We start from the raw sequence: 12,723 nt of genomic DNA on the forward strand, positions 1-12,723 counted from the left end.
CATAAGGCTCTCATGAACATAAAAAAAACAAAAAAACAAGGACCAAATCATGTTGGGGTTTCTACATCAGGAAACAATGGGCAGACCAGATGGGTAGAATGGTTCTTATCTGTTGTCAAATTATATATTTCTTTGTTTCATTTTCTGCCCTCCTTTGTGGAACACATCATGCTTTGTTTGTCCGTCAATCGAGTTGCCCGCAGATCATCCATTTCAGATATCGTGTTTCTCCTTGAAGTCACTATTAAATTATTTAACTATTTAAAGTTTAAGCGGCTAGAGTTTTTAGTGGTTTGAAGCAAAGCATAGCATTTAAACCGCGGTTTTTCTACAAAGACATATTTAAAGGAATAACTATGGAATTTAAATGGGAATTTATGTTATGCTTCCTAAGGTGGCATTTTTGGCATTTGCATTTCAGATAGGGGTATATTTTCAATGCAGTAAATATTAAGCCTCAGTTGTCTTGTGCTAGCAGACACATTAACTTTTGGTCGTAAACGCACAGTAACATCTTGCTACTGCTGAAAAAACATGCATTTAGTTTAAATTTCCTAAGGAGACCTTAACCTTTTAAGGTCAATGTTTCAATTGTAGAACTGCAGGATTTATTTAGGTATCGGCTACGCCAGACACTTTAACGTAAAGCATTATTTGATTGAATGAACTTCGTGCATTATTACAGAATTTTTAAATTAACTGCCAGACATTTTTTCCACATCTAGTGAAAGTATATCTCATACTTGCTCTGGATTGTTGACCTAATATTGGTCTGATACAGCCTAACCTTTCTGATGGACAGCATAACAAAAGAAGTAGACAAGCCAGTCAAGGGTCAGTGGATGGTAGAACACGATCTCAAGAGTAGAATGCTAAAGTAATTACAACAACAAGAGAAGATCATGGGGAATAAAGAATGAGCCAAATATCTCTTGATTAACATTTGAAAGCAAGTCATTCTTTTCATTTCATATCTTTATAGCTGTGTGTTAATTGTCAGATTTATAGCCCATGGAAATTACATTTTATGTCAGATTTATTCACTGTGAAATATAGAACACATTATATATGACAAATATAAAAACATATAAAACTCTATTATAGTAGTCTAAAAATGACAGGATAAAATATTCATTTGCCCAGGACTTGTACATCGGCTAAGCATTTTTGTTACTTTTATAGAAGGATTGACTTGCATGAGAAACGTGGAAGCCTAAATAATAATATGTAGACTACATAGTACCCCGTGCAAGAAGCGTGTTTGGCTCCACTACCCATCCAGTTATTTATCAATGTGGATAACTTATGGACCCCCTGGGACCTTCAAAGAGGTATAGCTCTATTAAATTATAAGTATTCACTCACCTTTCTTGCTGTCCCTCTAGTGAATAGTTGTTCTTGGATGAGTCTGTCAGAAAAATCAGTGCAGGGACAGCTTAGTTATTCTCCCATTTTGTAGATATTTTTCTCTCTTCAGTATTTCCTTTAAATCAGTATTTCTCTCTACTCATAAAGCCTTTCTTGTTTCTTAAATCTCCTCTTATTCCCATTTTACTCTCCACTTCACCTGGCTTCTTAACCTCCTTATGCCACCTGATTGTTCTTTCCTTCATCTTCCTTTTATTTTTAATTCCTTAATTCGTTATTCCTATCCTTTTTTTCTTCCTCTTTAGTTTTTATAGCTCAATTTTTCTTTTACATGCCCAGCTTTTTTGAAATTATACCCTGGCACCCTGAGCCACATCAGTATTTGCACTGACAAAAACAAAAAAAATGTCTCAGTATATGTGCTGTGCACATTGTCTAAAAAATACAGACAAAACATGTGTTAGGTTTAGGATGTTTCCCTAGTGACACAGAAATGCTTGGTGTATGAATGCTGGATAAGGTGTGTGTGAATGGGGGACTCAGAGGACTTCTGACAAGCAAGCAATTGCTCTGTAGCACCTCTGTATATGTAGAATGCATGTACTGGCTGAACTGATGCTTGTCGACGTTTCTCAAAGACATCCCATCAGTTATGCTGGATTTACGTCAACCTAAATTAGGGTGGAAGGGACTAGTTAACAAGGAGTAGATGGAACCATACTGACATTTGGATCACGTTTAAGTGCTGGATGATGTTTCTGAGTAACCTTCGACTGTATCTTGAAATGTTTGCTGTATTTACTTCTACCCTAAGGGTCAAAAACAAGTCCCTTGTTTGGTTTGATTAATATGCAGAATAATGTTCCTTCTTTGTTCCAGGAGAAGCTGGCAATTCTCATTAATAATGTCCCATTAATGTAGTGGCCCAAAGACAGACTACCCCAATGGACTTGATATCACAGCCCAGTCCTGTGCAATCATTCAATAGTTTTTGGAATAAATACAAATGAAAGCACTGATAAAGTTAACATACTGAATAATTTATTTTCTTCTGTCTATATACAAACTCAATGATGTGCCATTCAAACAAAAGTCTATGTAAGACCTCATTCATTTTTATGAAGAACATATCCTGCCAATGAAACCTCCTGCATTTCTGTTATGGGGTAAGCAGTAGCGTATTCTGGCCTAGGCCATCTGACGGGGAGGCTGATTGCCACTAGTCAATGGGCCTTTGAAAGGGAGATCACTGATCTCCCCAACTGGTCTATTAACACTATGGAGGGGCGTGCCCAGTTGACACAGTCCTCCATAGTTCTTTTCCATGCTTTTAATAGTGGAGCCCTGGGATACGACGTCACATCCCAGTGACTACTAGGAAGGACATCATAGGGGGTGGCAGGTTATGCTGCGCTGGGTTAGGCCTAGGGCAACACCGAGGGTAAATACGCCACTGGTGGTAGGTGGAAATGTAGTTATAAAGACTGAGCTATAACACATATAGAACACATGGCTGATATGCAGCTGCCTGAAAACATTATATGCTGCAAATACTACAACTGATTTAAAAATGACTATATCTGGTACTAGTAATAAAAATGGCTATAGTTCCTCTTCTTGGTTTTTATATGCTTTAGGAATTAGCTGGAATGTTTTTTTGGCAAGAAAGGTCTTTGCGAGTATGCATAGCATATAACAACTGTTAAAAAGTTGTTGATCAGGGACTTATTCTGAATTTCCATGAAATCATTATATATTTTTTTATATATATATATAATTTCTGTGTGCTTATTTATTTTATTTCTATTTGTTTGCCTTTATCTGGATCAATCCAACTAGTCATATCACAGAAAGGTGAAAGTCAATGGGCTTTTTGTTTAATCTTAGCATCTAACTATGCAAACCTCCTTCTAAGATAACCCACATAATGAATCCAGCCATGAGGAAATACTTTCTAAAGAGACGTTTCATTTTATTCTAGACACCCTGGTGTCCTTGTTAACTAAAAACCATAAATAAGAGAAGACAAGGGTAGAATTGTTTCTCTAAACCTATTGCCAGCCATTTTAACCATGTCTCCTCCAAATTGAAGGTGGCACACCCTAAATGAAATAATGTCACATAGAACAAGCTGCTCTGCTTGGCATTGCTTATCCTACGCTTGCTTTCCTAATGCACATCTGGTGTAGCCACGAGCTAATAATAGCCTATGGTCATTTCTTCAATATTCCCAGGAAAAAAGTAGAAGATACAGAGTCTACCTGCACCAAGCATCTTCTTGTCAGGAACAATCTTTTGTTTCTCGATACATTGCATTAACAAATCCAGCTTGTTTAATGTACTAGATTACTGCAAGTGAGAAATATGCACTGCCGTCACTTTGAAAATTAATATTACATCCAGGTAAAGACTCTGATGAATTAGATTAATTAAAAATAATTTTAATTTGTTGTTATTTATTAGGTTTTAAGTTGCTCCGTACATAAGATTTCGCTGATTTATCGATCGAGCCGACTTGAAGTCGATCCCAATTACCATTATTAGCTCTGTTTTTATTCCGCAGCCATCGTGGCTTGGCTGTGACTGCAGTATTAACAAAACAGCCAAGGAGCCGCTAGTCTACAGACCAAACATCATTTGGATTCCAGCTCAACTCTGTTCTTTTATCTTAAAGCAATTACGAGCCAATCATTAACAAGGATACTCTTGTCACCAATGTACAATAATCATTTCTAACAAGCGGTGGATTTTGTTTAATGGCAGTAGTTATATCATCTACATATATTTGTTATATCAGTCTACATAATATAATATCTTAGTAGCTAAGGGGTTCAGTTGGATTAATCCTAAGAGAAATCTGACGATGAGTTGTGGTAATTGAATGAGGCATGTATTCTCTTTGTTTCAGTCCCTAGATTTTGAGACACAGAAGGAGCATTCGCTGGTGCTAGAAGCTCAAAATCGCTTTGTGGATCCTCGCTTCACTGACCTGGGCACTTTCCGGGATCAGGCTATTGTAAAGGTGTCTGTCCTGGATGTTGATGAACCCCCCAGATTTGAGCCTCTGTATGGGGTGATAGAAGTGTCAGAAGATGCCCACATTGGGTCTGTAATTGGCGCGGTTACAGCTGTTGACCCCGATAAAGCCAATAACCCTATAAGGTACTGAATGTATCATAATGTAAGTGCTTGTGGTTACAATGTGCATGTGTACAGAGCTTCATTCGATGACTGAGTGCATGATGTGAGTGGTTACATTTATTTATATAAAAAACAAAATACTGTCTGCGCTTCTCACCCTAATAAAGTTGGCAACAAATATATAAACATAATATAAATGAGAGGTTTTGGTTATATGAATTGGCCAAAGCATAATTAAGCTCACCCGCCACGTCAAGGCACACTCTCAATAGGGTGAGATCCTACTCTCATCTCCTACATAGTGGGCACACAAAGCAGTTTATACTGCTACCAAAACCAAATTAATGTGTTGGGGGAGGTGCAATTAAACCTCCTCCCATTTAACCCCTGGACAGCAAGCTGCAACCAGACTAAAGAGGAGCCAACAACCTCAAATATGTGCAAACAGGGAAAAGAAAAAATGTCGGTGCGCTAAGCTAGTCTCAGGCTCAAATAATACAAATGTATAATATGAGGCCTACCAAACAGTGTGAGCATGCTGCAAATACAGTGTGTTGGCTGTACAATGTATACAAAAAACAAAATACTGTCTGCGCTTCTCACCCTAATAAAGTTGGCAACAAATATATAAACATAATATAAATGAGAGGTTTTGGTTATATGAATTGGCCAAAGCATAATTAAGCTCACCCGCCAACTTTATTAGGGTGAGAAGCGCAGACAGTATTTTGTGATAAAGGGCCTTCAGCTATTATAGTCATTTACAACATTAACAACGTCTACACTGTATTCCTGATCTACTTCATGTTATTTTAATGGACAAAACCCCCAACTCTTAAACAGTAGTGTGTGTGTATATACTGTATCACACTCCCTGAAGGAATATGTGGCCCATCCTTTCCTGGCCTAAAAGGCCAGCAGGTGGGCCAGGTCATCGTAAACCCCCCCTGAAGAGGGGAAACTCTGAAGTCTTCAAGGGGAAGTGGTAGCCAAAGGGTCAGGCCACCTCTCCCACCAGTAACCAAGTCTTCAGTGACCCAGCTCCATTGTAGCATTTGCACTGCATGCAAAAAAAAAAATCATCAAGCCCTCAGTGGCAAATGTGCACAGAACGGTGCTGTGCACATGAATAATAATAAAAAATGGTGCCATACAGACCTAGCCCATGAGTGGCATTGACAAAATGTATCCTTCACCCAAAGGTCTAGGTGCAATTCATGTTCTCTAAAATTGCGCTCAAGTGTACACCTCATCAAAGCACCACAGTTATGAGTTCCAGACCTAATCTGTATGATCTGAAATATACCTCCTTTAATGTGTCTTCACCTTCTCAGTAGATCTTAGCCAAAAGATTGAGTTTATTCAAAGCCTGATGCCTAATTGACAAGCAATTTTCACCCTTTAAGATACATTGTATTGTATGTTTTGCTAAAAGAGCAGCACAGGAGCATGTATGTAGGAGCATTTTTCTCCAGCTGGCAACACTCAGCCTTGATACATCTGACATGAAGGATGTTTTTCTAACCTGTGATATTTTTTTTCATATTCTTACATATCTGTGTGTAACTTATTCTTTTGCTCCACCCAACTCTCTTTTATTCTTTTTTTCTTTCCTGATTATTTTCTTGTCCCACTTTCTTGCTTTGAGACAGAAAAAATATACTATTTTGTATATTCTAGATTTCCCTGTCTGTGTATTAACATACCCTTTAACTCCTACTCCTTATTGTAGATATTCATTGAATGGAAGCTTAGATGAAGACATTTTTGATATCGACAATGAATCTGGTGAAATTAGGATCGCAAAAGCACTGGACCGTGAGACCTCGGGGTGGCACAATCTGACGGTGCAGGCAAGGGAAGCAGGTTTGTAGGACCAGTATGCCTTCAGTTGTGACCTGGTCACTGTGCTTAATTAAAGATATGAGCCAAAGCCACAAATGAGTATATACATATGTTTGGTAGTTTTCATCTGTTAAGGCCAGGCATTGATAAATAATTTATCCCACAGGTGATCCGCTAAAAATGACAGTTCTGCTTTTACGGATTAGGATACTTGATGTGAATGATAATCCCCCTGAACTTGCTACACCCCATGAATCTTCAGTATGTGAGGATGCTCTACCTGGGCAGGTAACTATAAACTAACACCACAATATCATTATTGGGGATTTTGTAAAGGGCAATTTTGGTTGCGATCAGCTGGCAAATCCTGGCGCTTGTTGTGTTGATGAGATCACCTTTACAAAAACTATCTTTTCACCAACTTCTGAATTAACTCTATGTATAACAACCCATTAGATGCCATTGAGCTATCTTCTGAAACACATCATGTCTTGTTAGCGGAGCTGAAACTTATCTATGGCTAAGGTTGTCTCCGGGTAGGACTAATTTTCACAGTTTGGCTGGACTGCTTGATTGAGTGCTAGGACAAAATGTGGAGGGTTTATAGTAGTACACTGAATGTACATATGCCTTTAATTTAATATTTGCCCCTTAATGGGGGAAAAAAGTCTGAAGCATCATCTAGGGTTTGCTATAAGTCACTAAAGTCTATTTAGACATTAAACCTACTACAGTGTTTCCATTTTTGCCTCCCTACCTATTAGCCCAGTGCATCATCAAAACTAGACCAGCCCTCAGCATCTTCACTGCAAAGAACGTTAGTGCAAGTTGTGCAACCTGAACTTTATCTTCATTTCATATTCTGTCACCAGACCTTGATAATGCTGTGATCCATCCTAGAATCCTCCCAAGATTAACTTCAGGATATCGTTAGACCATACTATTATTATTATTTTTAAAGTAGAGAATGGAAAGGTGTATACAGAAACCACCAATACTATTTCACTCTGATTATTTTTAGGTAATCTTTTTATTTTAACTAATTTGTGAAAAAAATGATATATAGAAAATCACTTTTTATGTAACTCTAGAAGAAGTAGTTTATTCCTGAGGCGCAGTACAATTGGCCAATAACAACTAGCTGACATGATAATGTGCCCTGAGGTTAGGATGAGTGGACCACCACAGAGCTGGATAAGAAATGGTAACATGGTCTGCCCATGTTAAAAGGCACTGAATGCTTGAGTAAAAGCTTAAGGAAGTTATAATGTTAGCTGACTATGCTTGTTGTAGGATTTTGTATATTAAAACATAGCATAAAATAAAAGAAAAAGTAAAATTAAAGGGAAAATTACACATTTACAGTGTTGTTGATGTTTCCTCTAAGGAGGATTAACTGACTACAGCATTATAATTTACATTTTAATATTATTCTTTGTGTTTGATGATCATGCGATCCATGTTACAGACTTCCAGATTTGTGTCCCACAATGAATGCCAGACTTCTCAGTTAAAAAGAATTCTGGCAGCTTCCTCCCAATATGCCCACATCTGTAAGTGTCATACCTTGAATTGGAGCTTTGATCTAATTTCAAATCTCCCCTGGTGGGAGGTTGAACTGAAGTCACTAGGAGTGAATTGGTTAACAGTGGGTTGTGGGTAAGTTGTGCTGAGATGCCCAAAAGGCCAAACACCACGACTTTCTCCTGTGAATTGGGTTCACAAACTTTTTTTGTGAGTCAGCCCCAAGATACTTAATTGTTCTTAATCCTGATCCATTTAGAAGTTTGCAAAAAAAACCTCTTATCTAAAACTTTTTCATTTTCTTTTAGCAGAATTTTGTTCTTTTTTGTTTAATATGTCAAATGCTTTGCATAATGGAAAGATCATAAAGAAGATTCTATTTTATACATTGCCTAAAACAGTCAGGCATTATATACCTGTAATCTAGACTTTGCCTATAGCAAATGTATCGATCAAAACAGTACTCCATATTGTGCAATGAGAATACAACTGTGCTCCCTCTGCTGTAGCTGATTCAGACTATCAGCGTGGTGGATCGAGATGAGCCAATGGGGGGACATCGATTCTACTTCCGGCTCGCACCCGAGTCCAGCGCGGAACATCACTTCACTCTGCTCAATGTCAAGGGTGAGCCCTCTGCTGGTCACCTCACATCACTTGACTCATTTCGCTATTCAAGCATTGTCATGTGAATATCAAAACCCATTACGTGAAAATCCAGCTGCCCACCACGTTTCCAAATGGCACAGCACTGATTGCGTGGTCATCACATCCTGACTTAATGTTTCATCTTTTCCGAACTTTGTTACCTGGCATTATATAGTCACAGCTGTACACCTTGTAGTTACATGGTGTTGCATCGCTATACCTATAAACAACCACTTATTACTTTATTATTGATTTATCGTATTCCTTTACCATCATACCAAAAACCACCTTATACCTAAACAAACTACATTAATGTCCTTGTCTGTGCATATTCTGTCATTTCCTGATTTTATTAGAAATGAAATCCAGTTAAACCATAAGTATCAAATTATTCCTCAATGTGAGCAACAATAAGGACTGTCACAAGTACCTTTCTCACTTTACATTTCAACCATAACGGCTTCATTGGTGGATCTATAAAAATATTGTTTTGGGATAAAAAAGAAAGGCTCACTATGGGAACACAGAGGGAGAGTCAAACTGGACTGTATTCTGCAGGTAATCAGTGCTGATTAGTACTTTCTAATGTCAAACGAATAAACTGCTTTCTATCACAAATTAGCCCATTTTGAAGAATAACTTTTTCTCATCTATAGAAAAGATTGCTTGTATAAAAGAGGCAAAACTATGTAAAGATTGAAGGGTCTGTGCCCCTTAAACTGTACATTTTGCAATCAGTTTTCTTATTCAACCCCGGTATGATCCCCAGAATCATCAAATACATGTCATATACAGTAAGTTATTGTTGGTCATTGCTCATTTTGCCATGACATGACTTTACCATGGAACTCTCTCAAAAGGCATCTTTTCCTTTAACCTTTACACTGCAGTGCCAGCCAATCCTTATCAGGACTCCTAATATTTACCATGATTTTTGTCTTGTAATCTTTAAATTATTTGTTTCTGCTGTAAAACCCCAGTTTTTGCCAATATCACCCACAATCTTTCTTTATGGTCCCTTCACATAATTTCATGGTAGATAAGTACCTTTCATCCCATCTACTCATTCTAGTAGAGAAGTCCCCAGTACCTAACTAGTACGAGCAGGACAAAGAAAGGTTAGAAACGTGTCCCTAATCACTTTCTTCATCTACCCTTATAGCTCCTCATGTTTGTCTACCAAATATCAGTTAACATACCTGTCTCAAATACAGTACATGACACATCTGTCTGTCCACACACAGATAATACTGCTTCGGTGCATACACATCGGATGCCATTTGACAGACGGGAGCAGGATATGTTTTTAATTCCAATTCTTGTGGTGGATGGTGGGACTCCAGCATTGAGCAGCACAGGAACTCTTACTGTCCGAGTGTGTGGTTGTGACAGTTCCGGGACTGTTCAGTCTTGTAACACTACTGCCTATGTGATGGCTGGGAGCCTCAGTCCTGGAGCACTTATTGCCCTGTTGGTGTGTGTTCTGATCCTGGTGGGTAAGTAATATATGCATTTATGTCGTTTTATCACACTTACCTCTAGACTTCTTTATCTCCTTCCTCCATGAGCTTCTGTGCATGCATGTTCTTTGCTGCTTAAAGTTAGTGTATTGTCAAGCAGTTTTATTTACCATGCATCCATATTCCTTGATCACTGTGTATTCAAACACATCCCAGATTTTCTGTTAGACAGTGTGTGCTGTGTTCCTTAGGATGTTCTCCTTTGTTTGCATGTTTTCAAACGTATCTCATGAAGGTTGGCGGAAGGAGAATAAATTAATTTACACACTAAATTTAAATCTAATGTATCCAAATTGATTCTTAAATGTGATATAATTCTTGTACCGTTCACAGTGCTTATCCTGCTTATCTTGGCTCTGAAACGGCACCATCAGGGCCACTTGACATCAGATGAGGATGAAGACATGAGGGATAATGTCATCAAGTACAATGATGAAGGAGGTGGAGAGCAGGACACTGAGGCCTATGACATGTCTGCCTTGCGCAGCTTGTATAACTTTAGTGAAGGGAGTGAGGCTGGAGGAGAAAGCACGCTTGCTTCTCAGCGTCATTCGCTGCCCCAGTGGCTCCCTGGAGCCGAGCTGGACTTTTCACTCTTCAGGGATTATATCAGTCGGAAGGTGAGGCTAGCAGATCAGGACTCTTCTGTGCCTCCATATGACTCCTTCCAGACTTATGTCTTTGAGGGATCGGGCTCCAGTGCGGCCTCCCTGAGTTCAATAAGCAGCTGGTCTACGGGCTCAGAACAAGACTTCTCACAGCTGGGCTCCTGGGGCCCCAGATTCCGCCAATTGGCTGCTCTATACGCTGGACATAGGGGACAAGAAGAAAGCCAGGGGTCCTAGCCCCTCCAATGTCCCCCTTTAACAAGCTACCAGGACAAGATCTTATGCTTTCACGAAAGGGGCAGAACTGCTCCATATTTATTACTTACCAATATGTAATTCCTACATGTTCCACTTTTCATACGTAATGTCTTTGATACACAACGTGTTCTGTCATTACTTATCTCGTTACATTACTACAGATCTGCAGTCATCTTTCCTATACACCAATCATATACCTCTCATTTCTTATACTGTAAAATGTAAAGCGCTGAGTACATCTGTTTGCGCAAAAAAAAATATACATACATATGTTCCATTTACTAATAAATCTGTCAATCATTGTTTCATTTTTACCTCCAATAAGTCACAACGCTCTTGTTTACACAGTCCTCTCATGCACACATCTGTACATTACACATGGAACCATGATTATACAAGTTCTACTCATTCTAGAAGAGAAGTCCCAGCCTTCAGTCTAACAGGGTAGCCCCGTGGGATTGGTGCTCAATCCTTATGAGGAGAAATCTGCTGTATTACCTGCCTCTGGCAGTGTAAATAATACCAACTTTTCAAAATATCAGCTTTTGGACCAGAGGACCATCCCATCAACATTGTCTGTGCAATGCATTTTAAAAAGACCCACAATGCACTGCAGCAGCTGCCGGTGACAATGTCATTAATTCATCGTGATTCCTCAAAGGGCAGAATAAAAGTTTCTTCTACTAAAATCCTAGCTGTGTTTTTGTCTGGGGGGGAAAACGGTGATATAGTTTTGACAGAGGTACGGACTCTATAGGGTCCATATGGCTCACAAGTTATTCATGTATTTACTTTGCATGTATATGTGGTTAGTTAATTAAAAGCGGTCATCATATCTCCACATACACACGTTTGAGACTAGTTCATCCAAGAACATACAGAACTTAAATAACCTGCCCTACGATGAATCCCCATTGGGGAGGACCTCTGATATTTGCTCGCGGTTGCCACTAGCATATGAGACTATTCTCACCCAAAAGAACAGCCTAGATTCAATATGAGAGGCACATTTCTTCTGCACAAGGGAACCAACAATCCCCAGAAAATAGTTTCAGTCTTTATGGGCCTCATCAGTGTTATGCGATTGGTATCCCTGTACATGACACACATCTCTTAAGGGACATTTCTCATGGTGACGTTTTTGTTGCTAGATCTTTTATGACTGTGATAAAATAAGACACATGGCACAATTTCATGCCAGTGCTGTACATAATCGTGATTAGTGATTGTCACGGAGCTGGCTAGTCCGACCGACTACCTCCGCTGTCTTGCGGTCCCTTGGCCTGGGACAACACACTTTCCCCGGTTCTCCAGTCACTAGCCGAGACTCAGTGTAGGGTAAAACCAAACGAAGACTGATTTATTTTGGACACACAGAGCTGGATATAACCAGCAAAACACACATTAACATAAAACAAGATATTGGGACACAAACCGCCCCCTTAATCTGCCTCCCAGAGACAACAGGGGCAGTAACGAGATTAACAATACAATAGTTGGGGGGGAGACTGATTTATACAACAGTAAACTGAAAGAATGGTGGTCACTCCCTGGTGGCAGATCCTGGCTGTCTGCTGGAGATAATCTCCTCAGCCAGTGATGAGATGATACTGCTGGGGGTAGCCACAGAAGCCTTTACAAACCCAGGGCCCATAGTCAATAGAGAGGAGGCTGGCAGTCAGGCTTCTCCAGTGGTCCCAATGATGGAGGCTTCCGTCACAGTGATGTCCATACCTGGGAACTTCTCGGCTCCGGCTACCCGGCGCCTGCCCTTGCGGGACGCGGCCAAGACTCGGCCACGGTGGGCGGTC

At 39.5% G+C, this 12,723-nt stretch overlaps 1 protein-coding gene across 1 annotated transcript in view; it reads left to right on the top strand.

Annotated features, from left to right (window-relative positions):
• LOC149276412 (cadherin-22-like) overlaps nt 1-11,725 on the top strand; it is a 32,771-nt gene extending 21,046 nt beyond the window's left edge. Inside the window, exons 6-12 of the mRNA XM_089503680.1 lie at nt 4,277-4,530; nt 6,242-6,375; nt 6,521-6,642; nt 8,388-8,505; nt 9,771-10,022; nt 10,380-10,853; nt 11,652-11,725. Of these exons, the coding sequence (XP_089359806.1) occupies nt 4,277-4,530; nt 6,242-6,375; nt 6,521-6,642; nt 8,388-8,505; nt 9,771-10,022; nt 10,380-10,853; nt 11,652-11,725 (1,428 nt within the window). The remainder of the gene's footprint in view (nt 1-4,276; nt 4,531-6,241; nt 6,376-6,520; nt 6,643-8,387; nt 8,506-9,770; nt 10,023-10,379; nt 10,854-11,651) is intronic.
• The last annotated feature ends 998 nt before the right edge of the window (nt 11,726-12,723 follow it).

This window comes from Sceloporus occidentalis, unplaced genomic scaffold (genome assembly GCF_023333645.1).
Source record: "Sceloporus occidentalis isolate IW3139 unplaced genomic scaffold, rSceOcc1.0.p SCAF_240, whole genome shotgun sequence".
Classification (NCBI taxonomy): Eukaryota; Metazoa; Chordata; class Lepidosauria; order Squamata; family Phrynosomatidae; genus Sceloporus; species Sceloporus occidentalis.